Raw genomic sequence first — 22,500 nt, 5'->3', positions numbered from 1 at the left:
TTCAGTCTCATCAGCAGAAGCCAGCTTCAACACTCGCAATGAGTTTGTAGGACGCTCCGCTTACAATCTCAAAACATCAACAATTACACTCTTACATAACATCATTAACTGCGTCATATAGGTGTTTTAACCTGATTAGTTAAACCTGATTGGTTAAAACACAGATAGACCTAGAAAATTTCCACTTGGGTGCGTGCGTACAATTCTGAGCAATATCTCAATATCTCAAGCATATAACGTCAGACAGCCACTAGGCTGTTCAGAGCTGACCCCAGACTTGTGAAAGGATCCACAACTGAATAGAACACACACACACACACTCAAAGTACAATCTGTTTCTTACCCAAGGCAAAGTGTACTCTCAGCTGTCTTTATCAAAACAAGTTAAAAATTGGTATAATCTACATCCAAACTGACAGCTTACATACAAAGGAATTAACTTTAAAAGATTTAACAAATAAAATGGCAAATATCACTTTGGACATAATTAACATAGCAAATAACAATAGGAACAGTTGGTTCCAATTCTTCAAGAGTCCAGGTCCACTCAAGAGGTCTCCATAATCTCTGACCTAGCTGGGTAGATCCTGAGGAAACAAATCTTTTGACATACAGAAAAGCTATCACAAACATTATTCCATACTCTGAAGTGGGATGACACTAAGATCATCATATAATCTAGGCTCTTAAACATTCAACTTTATTAATAATCATTAAGACACAAGAAAGGATATGTGCTACTCCATCCTGGAGCGGACATCCATCAGAAAATCCACGCCATCCATTTTTATTTAATATTAAATTATCTTTTTTCAGAAGGTAATTAAAACCGATTTTCGACTTTATCAGAGTGAGTAAGTGTTGACAATTAATATTTTGGGTGAATTATTACTTTATGACAAGCTGCAGCATTGGTCTGCTATTTCTTTAAGACTAGTCACATACAGTGTTGGACAAGTTCCTTTAAAAGAGTCATTATTTATAGTTACTAGTTACTTTTCACAAATAGTTACTGAGTTGCATATATACAAAATTAACTAATTAAATCAAATTTGTCAAATGATTATAAAATAAAAATAAAACATTGTACAGTAATCCACACTATTTCAATGTTGTTGTTTAATGTTATTGTAATGTTATTTTAATGTCCACAACTATATATTTAGATATTATTCAGTTGAATTTTGTCTGAGTAAAAAGTGTTTGTGGTGGAGAAAAATTCAGTTTTATTTGCTTTGAGGTCATGGCTTTGTCTCCTCCTTTGGTAACAGAGCTCATGTTATCACCTGCATAGCCACTAATTTTGTGGCGGCATGTGACGACGTAAGGTGCTTCATTGGATTAGAATTACTTGTCATCGACGCAGAGAAACACTTTTTTTTTTCCTGGGCATTTTGAACCATTGAGCCATACATAAACATTCTCGCCTTTCATCTTCTCAACAAGGGAAAAGTATAGTGCTTATATTTCCAGTTAGCAAATGCTACCTTTGACCTTGTTGGATGTGCCATCGTTCTGACTCCTGGTCCTTGGGTGCAACTGACTGTGCTTGTACTTGTGTGTGAACCCGAACTATACTGCCTCTGATTGGCAAACAATGGAAAAGAACTTTATCTAAGCCAGTCATCATGTTGTCAAGTACACTACATTCAAAGAAACGCCAATCATCATCACTGGTTGGCTATGTGTCCCACCCTAGAGAATGTGAGGTTCTCCAGAGAAAGGCATTGCTCGTATGATAACCGCTTCAGCAATCTTAATGATAGCATTTTATTGTCAGTAACGGTAACGCCATTGTAACAGAGGTAACTGAAGTATCAAGTAAAAGTATTGCCATTAGTAACACTGTTTATTTATAGCGGCATTATTCCTATGACTGGTCACGTAACAAGGCACTGTTTAACATGGTTTGTTGTATGCATAACGCCCCTCATATGTTGCTCTGAAAAAAAGTGTGTGCATCATGCAGATGAACTGGCAAGGCTTTAAAGCAGATGCAACTAACATACTTTTGTCATTATGAAAAAGTGTCCTATTCTGTGAGTCTAACTCTGGCATTAAGTCAACGTTTGATGCATGTCGTGTTATAGGATACAGTATTTGGAGGGTGACAAAATTGCAATGGATAAGACTTTATTTCTCCAAAAGCAGATTGTGGAGACAGTTTATTCATTCACAATAAAAAATCGCACAGACCCAGTTATAAAATACGCAATATTCATTAATTTTCTTTTCGGCTTAGTCCCTTTATTAATCTGGGGTCGCCGCAGCGGAATGAACCGCCAACTTATCCAGCATATGTTTTATGCAGCAGATGCCCTTCTAGCCACAACCCATCTTTGAGAAACATCCATACACACTCATTCACACTCATACACTATGGACAATTTAGCCTACCCAGTTCATCTGTACAGTCTTTGGACTGTGGGGGAAACCGGAGCACCCGGAGGAAACCCTCGCGAACATGGGGAGAACATGCAAACTCCACACAGAAATGCCAACTGACCCAGCCGAGGCTTGAACCAGCTACTTTCTTGCTGTGAGGCGACAGCACTACCTACTGCGACACAGCGTTGCCCAAAATAAGCAATATAAAATAAGCAATTTTAACTGTGTCGCCATGCTAACGATATCATATATTCTCAATTTTCAGTTCGGTCATATTGAAAACTGGGAAACACCAAAGATGCTTTAATATGTAAGCAGCAGCATTATAAAAGAACCTTAAAATGTATTCAGTAGGATAAAACAGTGCTGCTTCTTCACACTTTATCACAAGCAGACAAAAAGGAGTGGTCATCTACTGTATAATAAATAAATAATAAAAGGCTTTCATGTCGTGTCACAGCCAACTAATCCATCAATGTTATTTGTGAATATGCTTCCTCCTGCTGTGAAAATTACATATTGTGCATTTAATGCTAAAGAAAATGATAAAATGTGTTACAAAAAAAAATACATAGATTATTGTATTGACAATAAACATGTCTCAGACAGATTTTTTATGACAGAAATTTACATTATATTATTATTTTGTAATTATTACCATGATATATTTTATGATTGATTGCAGTTTTTTGTAAATGTTATTAAATATTATATTTTTTATTAATGTGTTGTTGTTTTTTCGGGATTAAGCAGCACAGTTGACTTTAACATTTATAACATTTAAAACCCAGTTAAAATGTAATTATATTTCACCCCATTACTGTTTTTGAATATAATTCTTTTTTGATAATATCACATACGTCAGAAGATATTAAAAAATCACATTTGTGTCTTAAGTTCTATGACCAATTATTTAAAGTTCTTCACAAATGTAAGCTTGCAAGTTTCAGTACTTGTTAATTTTTAAGGTCATAATTTCCAATATTGATTTATTTTTTCCCCTGTCAAAATATTCCACACTCAAACTAGCTTATAAAATATCAAACCAGATTATAAAACTTGCATGCACAAAAAAGATTTCCTCAAAGACCAAAACAAATTTCTCTCTCTTCCACTGTATGTAGATGTACCCAATGTACCTTGCTGGTTATTTAAATATTATTTACATAATTTTTTTTCTGTTTCTCTTTCAGCCTATTTGGGAAGCCCTTTGATGGTGGTAAGAGGACAATGGATCATGGTGGTCAGCAGTCCCAGACTCAGCAGATGCCAGGACCCTTTGCAGCTTTTGCAGGACAGCAGGGCCCATATCCTGGGCAGCATCCAGCTTTGTCACGGCTGGATGAAGTGCAGAAGGAGATTGCCTCGCTGGGCCCTCAGGTGTGCTCTTACAGCGGCCTGCAGAACGACAGAGAGTATAAGAGATTGGAGCGTGAGCTGACCCGATTACTGCTGGAGGTTGATAAGGTCTGGACAAAAAAAAATTCAGATTTTGTCAGAAATAATCTGACGTGATGTTTCATCATGATGCAATGAATTGTGCTTTTTATGAAAATTGTAAATCTTACTATTAGACAATTATAATTGACAATATGCCAATAATGGCGACGCAGTGGCGCAGTAGGTAGTGCTGTCGCCTCACAGCAAGAAGGTCGCTGGTTCAAGCCTCGGCTGGGTCAGTTGGCATTGCTGTGTGTGAGTTTGCATGTTCTCCCTGCGTTCGCGTGGGTTTCCTCCGGGTGCTCCGGTTTCCCCCACAGTCCAAAGACATGTGGTACAGGTGAATTGGGTAGGCTAAATTGTCCTTAGTGGATGAGTGTGTGTGGATGTTTCCCAGAGATGGGTTGCGGCTGGAAGGGCATCCGCTGCGTAAAACAAATGCTGGATTAGTTGGCGGTTCATTCCGCTGTGGCGACCCCAGATTAATAAAGGGACTAAGCCGACAGGAAAATGAATGAATGAATGAATATGCCAATGGTATATAAGTGGAAAACAGAAAAAAAATCTGACTCCTTCAGTTATGCAGTTATTCACTCAATAACAAAATTTGTTAAATTAATACATTTGACTGCTTGTGATCATGAAGGTTATTTGCTTGTTTTATTTGTCATGCTATTAAAATAACTTGGTGTAATATATCAAGATTTATATTTTAACAGCACATTGTTCGTTGTGTTAATGAATAATTTTTTTGTCATGTTTCAACAGAATCTAGCCAAAACTAAATAAAAATCTGTTCTAAATGACAAAAACTCTGACATTGCTACTGACATTTTTGTCAACGAATAAAGATTAAATTAAAATGTTTTGGCAAAACAATTTGTTAAAAGATGCAGTCAGAGAGCGAGTTTTACATGTTCAAAAATGTCAATGTTGCTTTTTTTAATAGTATTTTGTAAGACTATTGCAGTTGTTATGTAAATACATGTCTGCCAGCTATGAGCAGCATTTAAATATCAAGTAACATCAAATATAGGCAAGTTGACACCCAGTAGTTGATCTAGGTATTGCATTTCTGGATCAAAACAAACGCAAGCGCAGGTTGCCAGATTAAGGACCAACAGTAGTGAGTCTGACAATCGAGCCTAAAGGCTGATTTAAATTGTGTTCTATATAACGGCAATTGCACGTGATAGAACGAATATTTTCCATATTAAAAGAAGTTTTTGTTTTAACCAACACCTTAAATTGATATTAGAAATGGCTTCAATTTCTTTCAGCTGAACAACAGGATAAACTGACAATTATCACCTCAGGTACACATGTGGTTTATTCGGTGTTAAATGCTAACAATGCGAATTTAAATGCCATTTTACATGACATTTATTGCCATACTACTGAAAGCAGCAGTAGATCTTGAAAATAAAATAAACCATTTGAAGTTAAACTTCAGAACTGTTACTCAAAATAAAACACATATCAGTAATTCAGCATGTACATTCAATAATGTCAAAACGGTTTATTATGTATTAATTAGATTATAAACCTTACGATTTCGTAAGTGAGTGCATATTCTGTGCTTCTAAATGTTTAGTCTGGTGCAGTCAGCCACATTGCTTATCACAGGGTTTCCATGGCATCTTAAAAAATATAAAAAATTGACAAATCAGTTTAGAGAAATTTAAGGCCCTTAAAAAGTATTAAAAAGTCTTAAATGCTATTTTACAAGGTATTAAATTTGGTATCGATATGCTAAATTTTACCTGAATTTAATCATTGAATAATGGGATGCTGTGTAGTTTATGAAATCAAAAGAAATCGTGCTAGATTTGACATCAGGCTGCTTTGTTTACTGCAGTAACCAGGGAAACATTGTTATTCCTGCTGCTGTAAAGGCACCACCTGCTGGATTAACATTTTTGTTCAGTATATAAATACAGTTTTAATTAAGGATTAATTTCTTGCAATCAGTATTTAGTAAATATACTGTAAGTTAAAATATCGGCAATGTTACTGGTTGAAACCTAAAGTGGTTATGAGGTCTTAAAATGTATGCAAAGAGTCTTAAAAAAGGTCCTGAAAAATACAGAATTTTAATCTCTGATTCCTGTATATACCCTGTTATCACTGCAAATTTCATCACGTAGCTTGTAGTTAGGACACAGGGTTACAATGTAAATTGCTCACCTAATGGTACATTGGTAATACTAGTATTATTTACTACTTAATAACCTTATGTGGAACTCTGAAACGGTGTTTCATTTCGGAGTCTGCTACTGTCCACCCAAGGTAGCGTTTCGGTCACAGACGCATGCTTTTTGAATGAATGCATAAATGAAATGCAAGGTTTGATATGGTAATATAATTGGGTAAGCGTTGAGCAGATTAAAAGAACTAAAACAAAGACAGCGTTTCGGCACGTAACAGACATTTTCATAACAGATTTCAGCATTGTTTTTCAGATGAACAAGTATGTTAACTTGGCATGTTATAGGCATGTATAATGGAAAAAGTGACCCTGTTAACCATATTTTACTTTCCCCCGCAGGTGGAGACGGAAGGCCGTCCAGAGCTCCAGCTGCCTCGTAAGCGTGCAGCAGGAGAGGTAGAGGGTCTGCTCCACTACCTGGAGAGCAATGCCACACACCCATCCCGGCTGGCCATTGAGGAACTGACCCAAGAGGCGAGAAACCTGTTGAATGAAGGGGTTGTGATGCCCTTTCGCCAGGGCCAGGCTCTAGATGCCTTTGAGATCAGTGAGGAGCTGGTGGAGGCTGTGCAGGATGTGGCCATGCGGCTGGCTCAAGTGAAGACGGGTGGAAGTGTACCACTCAGGAAAGCCCGTTATAAGGCGCTAACACGGGTCTGTGCTGTACAGGAGATACTGGAGGGTCGTGTACAAACTCATACGTTGGCACTGCCACTGTCTGATGACACACATGAGGCTGTGCAGGGTATTAATGAAGTAATGTCGCAGGTGAGTGGAACTACAAAAAGACAAATTCACAAGGAATCACATCCTAAGCAGAAAACTACTGTAATTTGTCTTTATCTTAGGAATTTTCCTTTCATGTAAAGCAAGAATATTTTCAATGTTAGAAAATGGTACTTTTTTACTCTGTTTTACACAATAACTTATAAATTATAATAAATTATAGTTGTATTTTTGAGGAAACCTTAAAACTTTTGATTTAATCTGTTTGATCAATTTACATTTACATTTAGTCATTTAGCAGACGCTTTTATCCAAAGCGACTTACAAATGAGGACAAGGAAGCAATTTACACAACTATAAGAGCAGCAGTGAACAAGTGCTATAGACAAGTTTCAGGTGTGTAAAGTCTAAGAAGCTAAGCATTAGTACAGTTTTTTTTTTTTTTTTGAGAGAGAGAGTACAGTTAGTGGTATAGCCAGAGAGGCAGTTAAGATTAGGAAGGAAAGTGGAGACTAAACAGTTGAGTTTTTAGTCGTTTCTTGAAGACAGCAAGTGACTCTGCTGTTCTGATGTAGTTAGGGAGTTCATTCCACCAACTGGGCAGATTGAATGTGAGAGTTCGGGAAAGTGATTTCTTCCCTCTTAGGGATGGAACAACGAGGCAACGTTCATTCACAGAACGCAAGTTTCTGGAGGGCACATAAATCTGCAGAAGTGAAAGCAGATACGAAGGAGCAAAGCCAGGGGTCGCTTTGTAAGCAAACATCAGAGCTTTGAATTTGATGCAAGCAGCAACTGGCAGCAAGTGCAAACGAGTGAGTAGCGGAGTGAAATGTGCTCTTTTGGGTTCATCAAAGACTGCTGCGTTCTGAAGCAGCTGAAGAGGTTTGATAGAATTAGCTGGAAGCCCGGCTAGTAGAGAGTTTCAATAGTCCAGTTTGGAGAGAACAAGAGCTTGAACAATGAGTTGAGCTGTATGTTCAGATAGGAAGGGTCGGACCTTTCTGATGTTATAGAGTGCGAATCTGCAAGATCGAGCAGTTCTAGAAATGTGGTCAGAGAAGTTTAGTTGGTCATCAATTGTTACTCCAAGGCTTTTTACCATTTTGGATGCAGTAATGGTTGCCCCATCCATCTGGATTGAAAAGTTATGGTGTAGAGTCGGGTTGGCAGAAACTTCAAGCATTTCTGTTTTCGCGAGGTTAAGCTGAAGATGATGATCTTTCATCCAGTGTGAAATGTCTGACAGGCAGGCTGAAATGCGAGCTGGGACCGAGGGATCATCAGGGTGAAAAGAGAGGTATAGCTGGGTATCATCAGCATAGCAGTGGTAGGAAAATCCATGTTTCTGGATGACTGTTCCTAAAGATGCCGTGTAGCTAGAGAAGAGAAGTGGCCCAAGAACAGAGCCCTGAGGTACCCCAGTGTTTAGATGCTGTAGGTTGGACACCTCTCCCCTCCAAGACACCCTGAATGACCTGTCTGAGAGGTAAGAACTGAACCATTGAATAACAGTGCCTGCAACGCCCAGTGACTCAAGCGTAGATAGCAGGATCTGGTGGTTTACAGTGTCAAAAGCAGCTGATAAATCCAGCAAGATGAGGACAGATGATTTAGAGTCTGCTTTAGCCAGTCTGAGATCCTCCACGACCGAGAGCAGGGCAGTCTCAGTTGAGTGGCCTTACTTAAAGCCAGATTGCTAGTTGTCCATGAGGTTGTTTTGAGTAAGAGAGTCCAGGACTTGATTGAAAACTACTTTTTCCAAAATCTTGGTCATGAATGGAAGCAGGGATACCAGTCGGTAGTTTTCAAGTAGCGTTTGATCCAGGTTGGGTTTCTTTAGCAGTGGGGTTACCCTAGCCTGCTTAAATGAAGTAGGGAATAGACCAGAGTCAAGAGATGTGTTAATTATGTGAGTCAGTGTTGGTATGACTGCAGGAGAAATAGCTTGCAAGATATAAGAGGGAATGGGATCAAGCGGACAGGTGGTTGCATGGCTTGATAGCACGAGATTGGACACCTCAGACTCAGAGAGCTGGGAAAAAGAGGTGAGTGTGTGTGGTGTTGGTGGTGAATCTTGCGTGTTTGTTGTAGGTGCAGCAAATTGAGCACTGATTTTTGCAGTTTTGGTGCAAAAGAATGTAGCAAAGTTATCAGTAGTGAGTGTGGAGGATGCTGGTAAAGGAGGAGGATAGAGGAGGGAGGAAAATGTTTTAAAAAGCAAGCGAGGATTGGTGGCACTGTTGACTTTCTGACGGAAGTATGTCTGCTTTGCAGAAGTAACCTCAGTCGAGAAAGAAGAGAGAAGAGTTTGGTATGTTATGAGCTGTTCAGGATTTTTAGTTTTTTCGCCAAATTCTCTCAGCAGCCCAAAGTTTTGAGCGATGCTCACGGAGAACATCAGAGAGCCAGGGTGCAGGAGGACTGGCACGGGCTGGCCTGGATGTAAGAGGACATAGTCTGTCTAGACATGATGCTAGCGTGGAGCAGAGTGTATCAGTGGCACTGTTCGTATCAAGTGCAGAGAGTTTGCAAGATGGAGGAAGAGAGTTTGAAACAATGGTGGATAGTCTATTGGGTGAGAGAGAGCGTAGGTTTCTGCGAAAGGCAACTAGAGTTGGAGTGTGTGGCGGCTCAGGAGTAATGTGGATGTTGAGAGAGAGAAGGAAATGATCCGATGTTTGTAGTGGAGTTACTAGTGTTTGATCAGCGAGGCAATGTCGAGTGTAAATAAGGTCTAGCTGATTACCTGATTTGTGAGTAGCAGAAGTAGGTGCTCTTTTGAGGTCAAAAGAGGCAAGCAGAGTCTGGAAGTCAGCAGCTTGAGGTCTTTCAATGTGAATGTTGAAGTCACCTAGCACCAACAAGGGAGTGTCATAATCAGAAAAAGATGAGAGAAGAACATCCAGTTCATCTAAGAAGTGACAATGTACCCGGTGGGCGGTAGATGACAACCACATTTATGTGGAAGGAGTGGTTAATGGTGACAGCATGGAATTTAAAGGAGCTGATTTTTGGCAGGGACGGTCTCTGAGTGAATTTCCATTCTTTGGAAATCAGTAGTCCAGTCCCACCCCCTCTCCCTGTCTGACGAGGAGTGTAGGAAAGAGAGAAATTAGTAGAAAGAGCTGCATGTGTAGCAGTGTCCAACCAGGTGTCAGTTAGAGCCATGAGATTAAAGTCAGAATGAGTGGCTATGGAGGTAATAAAATCTGCCTTGTTAACAGCAGATTGACAATTCCAGAGGCCCACAGAGAGAGAGAGAGTTGTGAATAAAAGATACATGAATTGATCGAAGGTTGTGAGGGTTGCGCCTGCAGCGTACCTCCCGTGCTTTGCGAGTGTTAGTAACAACAGGAATTAGTAAACAGATAATAAAAGTGCAAGGAAAACAATAATGAGTGCAGAGATAAAGTAAAATAATAAAGAAAAAGTACTCAAGTGCATTGTCGGTGTCTTTGCTCTGTGGAGTCGCGCAGGTAGAGTCGACGGTGAGACTAGCCGCTTATATACACCCCTGAGCGCTTTGCTGATTGAGCTCAGCTGGGCACGCCTCAAGAGTAAAAAACACCCGAAACTGCAGCGGCGGGGCGCTCCACACATCCGGCTTGGCACACAAGCTCTTACAGTAACCAAGGAAACAGTGGCTAAACTTTCTAGTACTAAACACAGATAGCTAAAAACAATTTTAAATGTCCAACAACCATACACAACCAGCTGAAAACAAGTCTAAGTGTTCTCTAACCAAACACAGCAACTGAAAACAGGTCTAAATGTACTTACACAGTGTTGCTCTCGATGCTAAAGTGGTTCTCCTGCTAGCTAAACCTACTGTGCTCAAATATATAGTCTTTACCTGGCGTTTGGACACGCCTCCAAAGTAAAAAAAACACCAGAAACTGCAGCGGCGGGGCACGAAACGTTCGGCTCGGCACACAAGCTCTTACAGTAACCAAGGAAACAGTGGCTAAACATACTAGTACTAAACACAGATAGCTGAAAACAATTTTAAATGTCCTACAACCATACACAACCAGCTGAAAACAAGTCTAAGTGTTCTCTAACCAAACACAGCAACTGAAAACAGGTCTAAATGTACTTACACAGTGTTGCTCTCGATGCTAAAGTGCTTCTCCTGCTAGCTAAACCTACTGTGCTCAAATATATAGTCTTTACCTGGCGTTTGGACACGCCTCCAAAGTAAAAAAAACACCAGAAACTGCAGCGGCGGGGCGCGAAACGTTCGGCTCGGCACACAAGCTCTTACAGTAACCAAGGAAACAGTGGCTAAACTTTCTAGTACTAAACACAGATAGCTGAAAACAATTTTAAATGTCCTACAACCATACACAACCAGCTGAAAACAAGTCTAAGTGTTCTCTAACCAAACACAGCAACTGAAAACAGGTCTAAATGTACTTACACAGTGTTGCTCTCAATGCTAAAGTGCTTCTCCTGCTAGCTAAACCTACTGTGCTCAAATATATAGTCTTTACCTGGAGTTTGGACACGCCTCCAAAGTAAAAAAACACCCGAAACTGCAGCGGCGGGGCGCAAAAAAACGTCCGGCTCGGCACACAAGCTCTTACAGTAACCAAGGAAACAGTGGCTAAACTTTCTAGTACTAAACACAGATAGCTGAAAACAATTTTAAATGTCCTACAACCATACACAACCAGCTGAAAACAAGTCTAAGTGTTCTCTAACCAAACACAGCAACTGAAAACAGGTCTAAATGTACTTACACAGTGTTGCTCTCGATGCTAAAGTGCTTCTCCTGCTAGCTAAACCTACTGTGCTCAAATATATAGTCTTTACCTGGGGTTTGGACACGCATCCAAAGTAAAAAAACACCCGAAACTGCAGCGGGGGGGTGCGAAAAAACGTCCGGCTCGGCACACAAGCTCTTACAGTAACCAAGGAAACAGTGGCTAAACTTTCTAGTACTACACACAGATAGCTGAAAACAATTTTAAATGTCCTACAACCATACACAACCAGCTGAAAACAAGTCTAAGTGTTCTCTAACCAAACACAGCAACTGAAAACAGGTCTAAATGTACTTACACAGTGTTGCTCTCGATGCTAAAGTGCTTCTCCTGCTAGCTAAACCTACTGTGCTTAAATATATAGTTTTTACCTGGCGTTTGGACACGCCTCCAAAGTAAAAAAAAAAAAATAATTATTGCTTATCAAATAAAAAAAGTAATTATTTATTTATCAATTATTTCTAATTACTTACTAATGATTTTTTTTTCATCAATTATTTTTGTAATATTATTAATATTATAATTTAATTACAAGAAAAGAATGGAAAAATTAACAATATTACAAATAACTACTTTTATTAGAAGTTTGTAAGAAGTGTTATCAAAGGTTTAAAGAATTATTATTATTATATAATATATTATCAATTTTACTCAAACCCATATACAGTGATGGGAATAAAGGCATTATAAATAAACTGTGTTACTAATAGAATTACCTTTTTCTGTAACGAGAATTCAAATAAATTGTTACGAATTCTGTTACTACGATGTTACTGACAATAAAATGTGGTGTTAAATCATTTATATAGTTTACAATTGAGCTCACTGAAGTGGTTTTCCTCTGACTCTGTCAGCCTGCTCCCTTGTCTCAGCAGCAACCCACTCATGAAAAATACACACTTAGGCCTCGTTTACACTAATACAATCCACGTCCGCAGTGGCGTTTCACCTAGCATTTCTTAAAAGATCTCCATCCACACTATACCACTGACCACTATACCACTATACCACATCACGTGACCACACACACACACACACTCTGGCATGCGCTGCAGCATATGCACACGTCTGAGCTCCAGGCAATCAGCGAATGCTTTGAGCACAAAACCAGTGAACGTCAAACATTTTATCAAGGATGTACTGTACCGCGTCTCACTATAAGTTGTTAAACGTGATGTTTAGTTACTCTTAGTTTAGTCTCTTTCTAACGACTCTTTGGTCTTTTGAATCTATCAGGTAACGTGTCGTAGCACCTGTCACAGATACTGTTGGTTGGTTCCTGTTGGTTGTGCACTTTTTTTACTAACCAAGTTTGTCAACACCATTATAACAACATAGATCACTCTGCCTATTCATGCCAGAGTCCTGCGGAAAAAGTGATTGACAGGTGGTATTTTGTATGTAACTTATCTTTATTTATTTATGATTTGGTTATGGGTAAAACAAAGACCATGCGGGTCAGATACAAATAATGAATTGATTATGAATTAATTAATTATTCATAAATGATTAATTCATCGCTGCCTACGATGACAATACCATCGTCCATCGCAGTTTCACATTAGACATGCCAAATTGGTCAGCATGGCCCTACCCTAATAGGTACTAAACTGTGCAGAGCTGTTGCCCTCCAGGAACTGAGTTTGACACCTGTGCCGTAGCACATAGCTAATGATGATTGGTTAAAATGCAGGTGACGCTTTCAAAGGGATAGACAGAGCCACTGCATTAAAGCAATTAAAACAAGTTTGGTGGTCTGACACATGTAAACAATCAATAGTAGTGAAACAAATCAGTCATGTCAGTATATTTTGATGAAGTACTGTGCAATCACAATTCCAAATCATCAGATTGCTGTGAATGAAGGCATGGTTTAGCCACTGCACATCAGTGTCAGTGAGAAAAACCATGGATTCTGCAGTAATCATGCTGGATGTCAAAAAGGGATTTACTACATTTATACCAAGATTAAAACCTGAATGAAAATTAGAAGGTTTGTTGAAAGAAGCTGTAATGCCTTAATGTACAGTATCTTCTATAATGGCAGAATTCTGTTTCAACCATTATATACAAATAATACTCTAAACATAATACTGTAATATTTATAGTAGATATTTGTTACATTTCTTATAAAGCATATTTATTTTTTAGACTTATTTGTTGACAATATATAAAAGAATAGTGTAGAATGATAATTTATGTAATTTAATAATAATTTATTATACATTTATTTATTAAGTAATACATTTATAATGATATAATTCAGTTACTATTTGTTAGAAGTAACTTGTAACCATAACTAATCACTTTTTAATGTAACATGGGCATGTAATTATCTAATAATTCAGTGGAAATTTAGTAAATTCAGTGAAATTAAGAATTTTCAATTGATATATTAATTGTTTTCTTAGTTAATTATTTTGGGGGGAAATTCTCTAAAACAATGAATGTCATGAAACAAATTAAGCTAAACTGACAGTACAATGAGGAGAAGCTAAACTGAATTAATCTCCTGTAGGTGAGTGGCGCCCGCTGCCAGGAAGTGGCTCTGCTGATGGGTCTGAGTGGGCGTGACAGCTGTGCCCACTTAGCGAGGATCCTTACAGAACTGTTGGTTAAACTTGATGCCCTGGATGTGTCTAGTAATGCTGCTGTGAGGAACTACAGAAAACAAGTGGTGGAAGAGATCAACGGTCTGTTGAAACATCTTGACCTGGAGGGTGAAGGAGAAGACACACACAGGTAGCACTAAATACACACATCAACACACAAACTACAACAGCTATCCCATTTTAACATTTTTGGTGGTGTGAAGTTTAATTGTGACTTGCTTTCATTACAAAAGTGAAAATGGCATGTCTTCAGTTCACTCACACATTTATCCCAAATTCTCGAACAATTTAAATGTTGAGACTGTAAGGTCCAGCCAGTTAGTCCAACAACGGTGTCTACTGGTGAATAAAGGTTCACTGCATGTTCGGTCTTTCCAGTGCACAATGTTGATTTACTTTAAATTTAACTCATATCTGACTCCAATTTTAGTAAGAGGTGGTCTATTATATTAATATATTTATCCTCCTTTTATCTGACTCCAATTATTAAACATTGATAAGATTTTGTTTCTTTTAATATTGCTTTAGATTATGATTGAACATTCTCTTTGGTTCGTTATTGTATATTATTCTCATTCATTCAGATTCCTATAACATCCTGTACCGGCCGAGTATATAATCTCTTAAACACAAACATGTCAGTCTTGGTCATTAAACAGAGGCGATTAATCACTATTCTAAAAAGGCAGAACCCTACTTACTCAGTTTAGAATATTTTTTGTCAGGACCCCATAGATCTGCTATCTACTAAATCAAGACAAAATTATTTCATCATACCATGATCATTACTATATATAAGTTATATATATATATATATATATATAACCAATTTACTTAAACACAAACTCTGTTTGAATAATTCAAAACACAACAATTTATTAGTCAGGTAAATGTGTATTATGCCAATTCATTCAGTCAATTCATAAACGATCAATACAAGACATCAAATTTTCAAAGATACATCCAGAATCAAAAGATGCATGCCTGACTTTAAAAAAAGGGCTATGTGATAACACTATATTTGATCGTGGACTATCAAAATTACTGCACGATCCCCTTTTTTAAAAAATCGTTGTATCGTTAATCCATTTGGTTCACTCTGAGCAGAATTTATATTTTTTTAGTTTTTGTTCTTGCGTTCCTTATTAAACAAAACATTCTGAAAACGGTTTTCTAGAAAAAAAAAAATGGTTAAGAACGTTATTTTATTGCAAAGTATTGCAGGGCTTTAAAGTGCCCTGATTTCTTAATGGTGCAACTAAAAAAAAATTTATTCGAAGGGTAAAATTAAATGAATTTTTTTAAGAAGTTTTGTTAATGAAATATTTATAAAATAAACTTGCTTTTGGTTATATCTATACCGGCTTTGCGCTCTTACGCGCACTCTCGCTCACCAGCAGCAGTTGATTGACACAGGCTGCTTAAAGGCGCTACACACAGCCCCATCTGCTTAATCCTGCGGCAAGTGCTGAAACACGCAACCAGTTTTATTTGTTGCCGATTTGCATGTTGTTCATTTTTTTAAACGTATTTTATTTTATAAATCTCTCAAATTAGGCTAACATAATCTTCCTCTGAGATATTAGTTCAATAGCGTTGTGCTGTAGGCTATATTGACCAACACCTATGTTTACACATTGCAGGTCTATAGTTCCGATGTGTTATGAATTACATGTTAAATGACAGTGATACATGCTATATTTAGTTTTTTATTTTAAAATATACATTATAACCCAGTTCAAATAAAATTATTTTTAGTAATAGCCTATTGGCAGCGTATAGCCGTTAGGCTTAAAAAGTCTAAGCATGTTTTTTTTTTTATTAATATTAAAACAAATTACAAATTAGCCACCTTTGGATTTTATTTTGTTTCCGTATATTTTTATGTAACAAAAAATGCAATTATTTGTATTTTGGTTTTAATTTTATTAGAAATGTAATAGCAGTTTAGGCAACACCTACTTCTACATAACATGTTTACAGATATCCTACAAATAGACTCTTTGACTCAAAGTAATTACCTGTTCAATTCAGTGCTGTATTTTGACATTTCGCAAGGGCTTCAGCTGGTACCGGCCTCAGTTTTGCGACTTGACATTTATGTGGTGTCTACTTATCGATGTCTGGATGACAGCGAGATCGAGATGAGACCTCAGATTCAATGTGTGGCTGCACTTCACCGTTTCTTTACACAGTTTCTGCAAATTTTGACTAAATCTAAATTGTTTTTCCATTCGATTGAAAGCCGAAATATTGCCAGACAGATGAAGTAACTTTCGGTTTTGGAAGAGCTTCAGTAATGAAAGACACAAACTCACACACACACACACACACACACACACACACACACACACACACAGGATACAATTATAGGTATAAATATACATTATTGATTTATTTAACATTAAACGCACGGTAAGTGTAAAAAAGAAAGGCATAATTTCAGAAAAAGTGCTCACTGTGGTTTCCGATGTCAGTGGTGCGGCATTGCTAAATCACTTTGGTTTTAATTAGAGATTAAGATTATATAGCCTATTTTAGCTATTTAGCATAATATATAGTTATTTAGTTTAATTAGTGTAATTTATAAATATGTAAATTATTTAGTGCTTTTTTTAATTTAGGTATAGGCCGAATATAAAACTTAATTTTACTAGTAAATACAAAAATTATGCGGTTTAGGTTTTTTTAATGGCATTTTATTGCATGTTGAATGTTACAATTACAATGACTTTTATTAAACAAGCGCAAAACCACAAGATATTTTTGTTGGTGTAAAAATATATTATTTTGCCTTATTTATCTTTAATATAAATATAAAATTATAAACATTCATTGCAATGCATGGTGCACCAAAGAAAAAAAGGCGCTCCAAGGCAAAAAGTTAGTCTAGAGCCCTGTATTGGATAGATTAATTGATAGATTGTGTGTGCCTTTTAATAACATTGACTCTACTTTTACATTTTATTAAACTAGGGATGCTAAAGATTGCTCAATGATCGATTTATTGTTGGTAACCCTTTAAAACCGATAGACCTTATCGATGACCAATTAAGCATGGGCGTTTAATAAGTTATGCTTTGCGCTGTGAGACACGTCCCTGATTTCACACATTTCATAATCAAGTGTGTGCAATTTACGTTACCTTATGGAGTCGTGCACTCTCTTAACTTTGCATATTGGGGACACATAAAACCCTGTTATGCACAGATCTCGTTTATGTCCACTGGTGCTGCCGTTAATCCGCAGGTCAAGTAATCAAAAAGTAGGCTACATGACGTTTAATTATGGGTAGCAAGTTAATAAGACCAAACATTGGTTGTGCAAACTTTACATACTCTAAAATATTCAAGTGTTTCAAGCTATATTATCTTTTTATAGACAGGCATAAATACGCATCACGGCCAGACATTTATAGTTTATATAAAAACGAGCGCTTACCTCATTTCACTGTGATCAATATTGCCGATCATATTGCATATTCGGCGTATTCTTCAGTAGCCTTGTAAATAATTTATTTTATTACTGTATTGTTTATAAGAACTAAGGTATTAAATACCGTAATTCTCCGAATGGAAAATGCTTGGGTGGTTTGATGATATATCATTCAAAACTTTATCTTTCTCTTTATCTATAACTTTATTATTTCAAATGTGCTGCAAATCCTCACAACGCAAACACGTTTTTAAAAAACGCTGCATTTTCTCACAATGTAAATAAATGAATAAAATGTGCTGCATTTTCTCACAACGCAAACAATATCTAAAAAAAATGCGCTGCATTTTCTCTCAACGCTTTTTAAAACAGCACGTAGCACAATAGAAATGTTTTAACGGGACCTGGCTATTTAGGGTATGTTTATTTAGGCTAATAAAATACAAAAACAAGGGAATCAGGATGTTAATATAAACAAACAAAAACTCCCCTTTCAAAGATCACCTGCAACTTCACTGAGTATACAGCTATGCTTGTCATGTTTTTGGGTACTCTTGAAACATTTTCATTGTGTTTTGTTTTCTTTTTGCAAGTGTTGTGAGAAAATGCAGCATGTTTTCATTGTGAACAAATGCAGTGTGTTTTTTAATATGTATGCGTTGTGAAGATTTGCAGATCTTTTCTTAATTTGCTAGTGTTTTTTGTTATTGCATACGTTTTCTTAAATTGCAGCACATTAAGCACTCTTGGCCACCTTAAAAAGGTGAGCATTGAGCACTAACCATTTATGTTATGTATATTTTATTCATACGGGGAACTGGATTACTTCAGCTGTTTATTATGTGCTATATAAGCCTTCTTAGTATAACCATCAAAATAAAGAATATGTTTATAATACAATGCTTAACAGCATTTATACACTCTCATTTTATGATAAGAAGCCTAATCAAATAACAAAAGGAAGTTATTTCAAACTATTGAGTGGTTATGAAGTAATTCTGGTGCATGTGTATATTTGATCAAGATTTATTTACTAGGATGAATTAAAAAGCATATTTTTTTTCTAATAATATACTTTAAAAAAAAATTTCTTCCAGGTATGATCTAGCACAGAATGACTCTATTCGTGAAATTGAGGCAATCAGGGGTCGTGTGTCAGTGCTGCGAGAGGAGGTGCTTCGGCATGGAGCTACAGGACAGGGAATAGAGCTGCAGGGTCTTCTTAACCATCTGGACCAGGTAAACACAGGCCGAAATCCCTGCATACGGGAGGCGCGACGCAGGGCTGTACTGGAAGTTCAGGCACTCATCACCTTCCTAGACCTCTGGGAAGCACTAGGACGGCGTAATCCAGGGCCAGATGAGCCTCCGCCTCATGCAGCCGTGTGGCGAGTGCTGGGCAGTTTGTGTGATCTGCAGGCTCAGGTGTTAGGCTTTGACGGCAAGAGGGCCGACAAGAGCTACATGGTGTTGGAGGAGCTACTGACCAAACAACTTCTCGCTCTTGATGCTGTGGACCCTCAGGGTGACCAGGGGACCAAAACTGCCCGTAAGCAAGCTGTTAAACATGCCCAGAATATTCTTAGTTATCTGGATATGAAGACGGATGAGTGGGAGTACTGAGTGGATGAGACACTGGATTTCTCTGATTAAAGATCCGCAAATGTGCGACATATCAGGACTAGCACGGCCTTGCCAACCATACAGGCCATGGGTGAAATTTTTAATTTGTATATAAAAGACTTTGTGTATCGCCATGGGTAGCGACACTGTTACCCATGATGCACTGTACCTGCTGCTTTTGTCGGCACATTTCTGGTCCCTGAAAACAGCCATCTTCTGGCAGGAGTTTCTGTTTCTTCTGCACATGAAGCTTTTGTTTTCCTGACAATAATCCATGATGTTTTTGGTTGAATCTGAGCTGTTGGTTGGTGTGGTGTGGTGCTAAACCCTGTTCTGCTGCCAAAATCTGCTTTCTGCTTTACCACATGCCTGTGTGGAGCACATGTCTTTTTCGCAGTGTGAACACGTCACCTCTTCAGTCCTGTTGACTATGACCCATTTGGAAACACATCATTCCCTGATTCGACCACAGCATATTGCACAATGGGGCCATTTCCAGATAATTACAGTGATAGTTCACCCAAAAATGAAGATTACTCACCATTTACTGTCTATCAAGTGGTTCCAAACACACCCAAACAAGTTTCCTCTGTTTTTTGTACACTAAAGACAATATTTTGACAAGCTGAAAACCTATAACTATCGAATTTCATGGTAGGAAAAACAAATAATAGAACTTGGAAGTCAATGGTAACAGAATATCTAGATTTTTTTTTCAAAATTATTTCTTTTGCGTTCAACTGTTTAAAAAAAAAGGAAACTATTGCAACAAGATTTGCAACAAGAAAAGAAAATTTTCAGTTTTGGGTGAACCATCTCTTTAAACATTCAGCCAAGCTTAGTGTTCATAGTTTGCACTTTTAGTGCCCAAGCTCCTCATATATAAACCCTGCATATAAACAACAACTTACCCTAAATGTTGGAACATTATTTTTGGTTTTCTTGCAACTTCTACATATAACCCCCAGTTTACTTTAAGGACATTGTATTGTAATAAACACTGCTTTGCGATGTCAGTTTAAAAGTGAAGTATGTATTTTCTGTTAAAATGGCTTATAGTTTAAGCTATTCAAACTGGGAAAGGAAGAATTGTTTTCAACATGAATTTACACACTTGTCTTTTAAAGAAGACAACTGTGAAAAAGCATGCGAGAGAAACATTTGAACAATTCATTCAGTTTTGTCAGATTTCAAAGTGGATGGGGAATCAAAAATTCCAATGAGGTATTGTCTTTGGAGACGTTTCATTTTAGTATGGATATGGAGGACAAAAAATAGAAACTAGTTCACAAGGTTTCCTTTTTTCTTCATTGGTTTTTCTTGCTATTGGGCAAAAAGTGCCTATGCAAGCCACCAGGGAATAGAGCGGAGACTAAAAGTGTGTGTCTGTGATTGTTAAAAAAAAAAAAAAAAGTGGTGTGTGCTATTTTGGTGGTGAGACTGATCAAAGTGGACAGGGGCATTCTAGGACATTTGCATTGGAGCAGTGTGGAAAGTCAGCAAGCTATCAAACAAACACTCAAGAACTGTGGCTACATTCACAGCTGAATGTGACCCAAATCCTATTTTGTTTCCTGTCAAATTTGGATGATAATATGAACAGCGAAAATCACATATGACATTTTTAATTCAGATATGGTCCACATTTTTATATACGGATGGATGAGATAAAGCAGTGAGCTGCATTTGACTTCACTTCAGTGTCAATTACTATTATTATTATTATCATTATTATTATTGTTTTTAGCATTGGTTTGAATCATAAACAAATGCATGATTAGCACTATATGAAACACTACATAAAAAAGTAAGGCTGCATGATTAATCGAGATCAGGATCTCTATTTGAATACAAATTATGCATTATCAAATGACAAGGCTGACTTAAAGAACCAACATCAAGCTAGTTTTTATCAGGTAATAACTAAAACACAGTATTCATTCATTCATTTTGGCTTAATCCCTTTATTAATCTGGGAATTATACTAATGAACCGCCAACTTATCCAGCACATGTTTTACACAGCGGATGCCCTTCCAGCTACAACCCATCACATGGAAACACCCATGCACTCTCATTCACACACATACACTACGGACAATTTAGCTTATCCAGTTCACTTGTAGCACATGTCTTTGGACCCAGAGGAAACCTACGCGAAAATGGGGAGAACATGCAAACTCCACACAGAAATGCCAATGGACCAAGCTGGGGCTCAGGGGGGTAATCAGTGACTTTCTTGCTGTGAGGTGATCGTACTACCCACTGCGCCACAGTGATGCCCTAAAACACAGTATATTTACCATAATTATATAAAGTGACAATATGAGTTAAAAAATTCTAATGTCAAATATCAAATACATTAAATTTTAATATGGATGTTGAAGAATGTAAAAACCCATTATCAGATTATTAGAACAAATTTATGTAAATAATTCAATGATTCATTCCTAAAGATAGCCACTGCTTTTCATTCTTGAATTAATTTCTTTTTAATAGCTCATCTAGGGAAGTGTTTGATTTGGGCCACATTTAAAAGGTCATTTAACTTAAATAATAAATAATAATAAATAAATAGTAAAAGGTCAAAAACTTCTGATAAAATTGAAAGTTTTTTTTTGACAATTTAATTGGGGACTTTGGCTTGAAGTGTGAAAATCTACTAAAATTCCATAGAGACTTATGCAGAAACTTGTAGGAGTAGCTAATCGGTGGTTACAAAAAAAAAAAAAAACAACCCAGGAGTATACAATTCCACTGTTTACAAATTTATCACGGATGCCAGGTGATGGCCCTCATATGACTTTTTTTTTAGAAATAATATCTGTCATGAGTATTGAGCCGGTACACTGAGCTGCTTTCTGCTAATCTGAGCTGTCAGGTTACAATTTACAGTTTATTTCGGTCGTGTCCCATTTGCGCTGTGGTCACTGCTCTCTGTTCTGCACTAGATAAAAGCACATCCAGATTAAACAACCATCAACAGTCATGAAGCAACAATCAAAGTCTGGTTGTGCTTGCAGGAAATGCAGACATTAGTTTTAAATGCATTCTTGTTGAAAAAGATGAAGGTGCAGTGGTGTTGGAAAGGAAAGAAGCTGCAGAAAAAAAGCAAAAAAACGCTAGGTTGTGGTAAGAACAGATTAATAGTTAGTGCAGTTGCGCTCCCTAATAAACAGGCATTTTTTGTGCTAGTCAATGACAGGAATGTCATACTGATGTCAATCTTGTTTGCAAGTCTTAATACTGTTCTCTGTACTGTAGTACTTTACAATAGGCTTGCAGTTGTTTTAGCCAGC

The 22,500-nt window shown here is 37.4% G+C and overlaps 1 protein-coding gene across 3 annotated transcripts in view; it reads left to right on the top strand.

The window, feature by feature from the left end:
• Positions 1–22,500, top strand: part of bag5 (BCL2 associated athanogene 5) — a 41,240-nt gene that overhangs the window by 17,827 nt on the left and 913 nt on the right. For all 3 annotated transcript variants that reach the window (XM_056471049.1, XM_056471051.1, XM_056471050.1), the window contains exons 2-5: positions 3,582–3,855; positions 6,377–6,805; positions 14,051–14,274; positions 18,677–22,500. The exon at positions 18,677–22,500 is cut by the window's right edge and continues 913 nt beyond it. In XM_056471049.1, coding sequence (XP_056327024.1) covers positions 3,582–3,855; positions 6,377–6,805; positions 14,051–14,274; positions 18,677–19,202 — 1,453 coding nt within the window. In that variant the 3' untranslated portion in view covers positions 19,203–22,500. The remainder of the gene's footprint in view (positions 1–3,581; positions 3,856–6,376; positions 6,806–14,050; positions 14,275–18,676) is intronic.

Source organism: Danio aesculapii, chromosome 13 (genome assembly GCF_903798145.1).
Source record: "Danio aesculapii chromosome 13, fDanAes4.1, whole genome shotgun sequence".
NCBI classification, from domain to species: Eukaryota; Metazoa; Chordata; class Actinopteri; order Cypriniformes; family Danionidae; genus Danio; species Danio aesculapii.
This window is presented reverse-complemented; position numbering and strand designations above follow the sequence as displayed.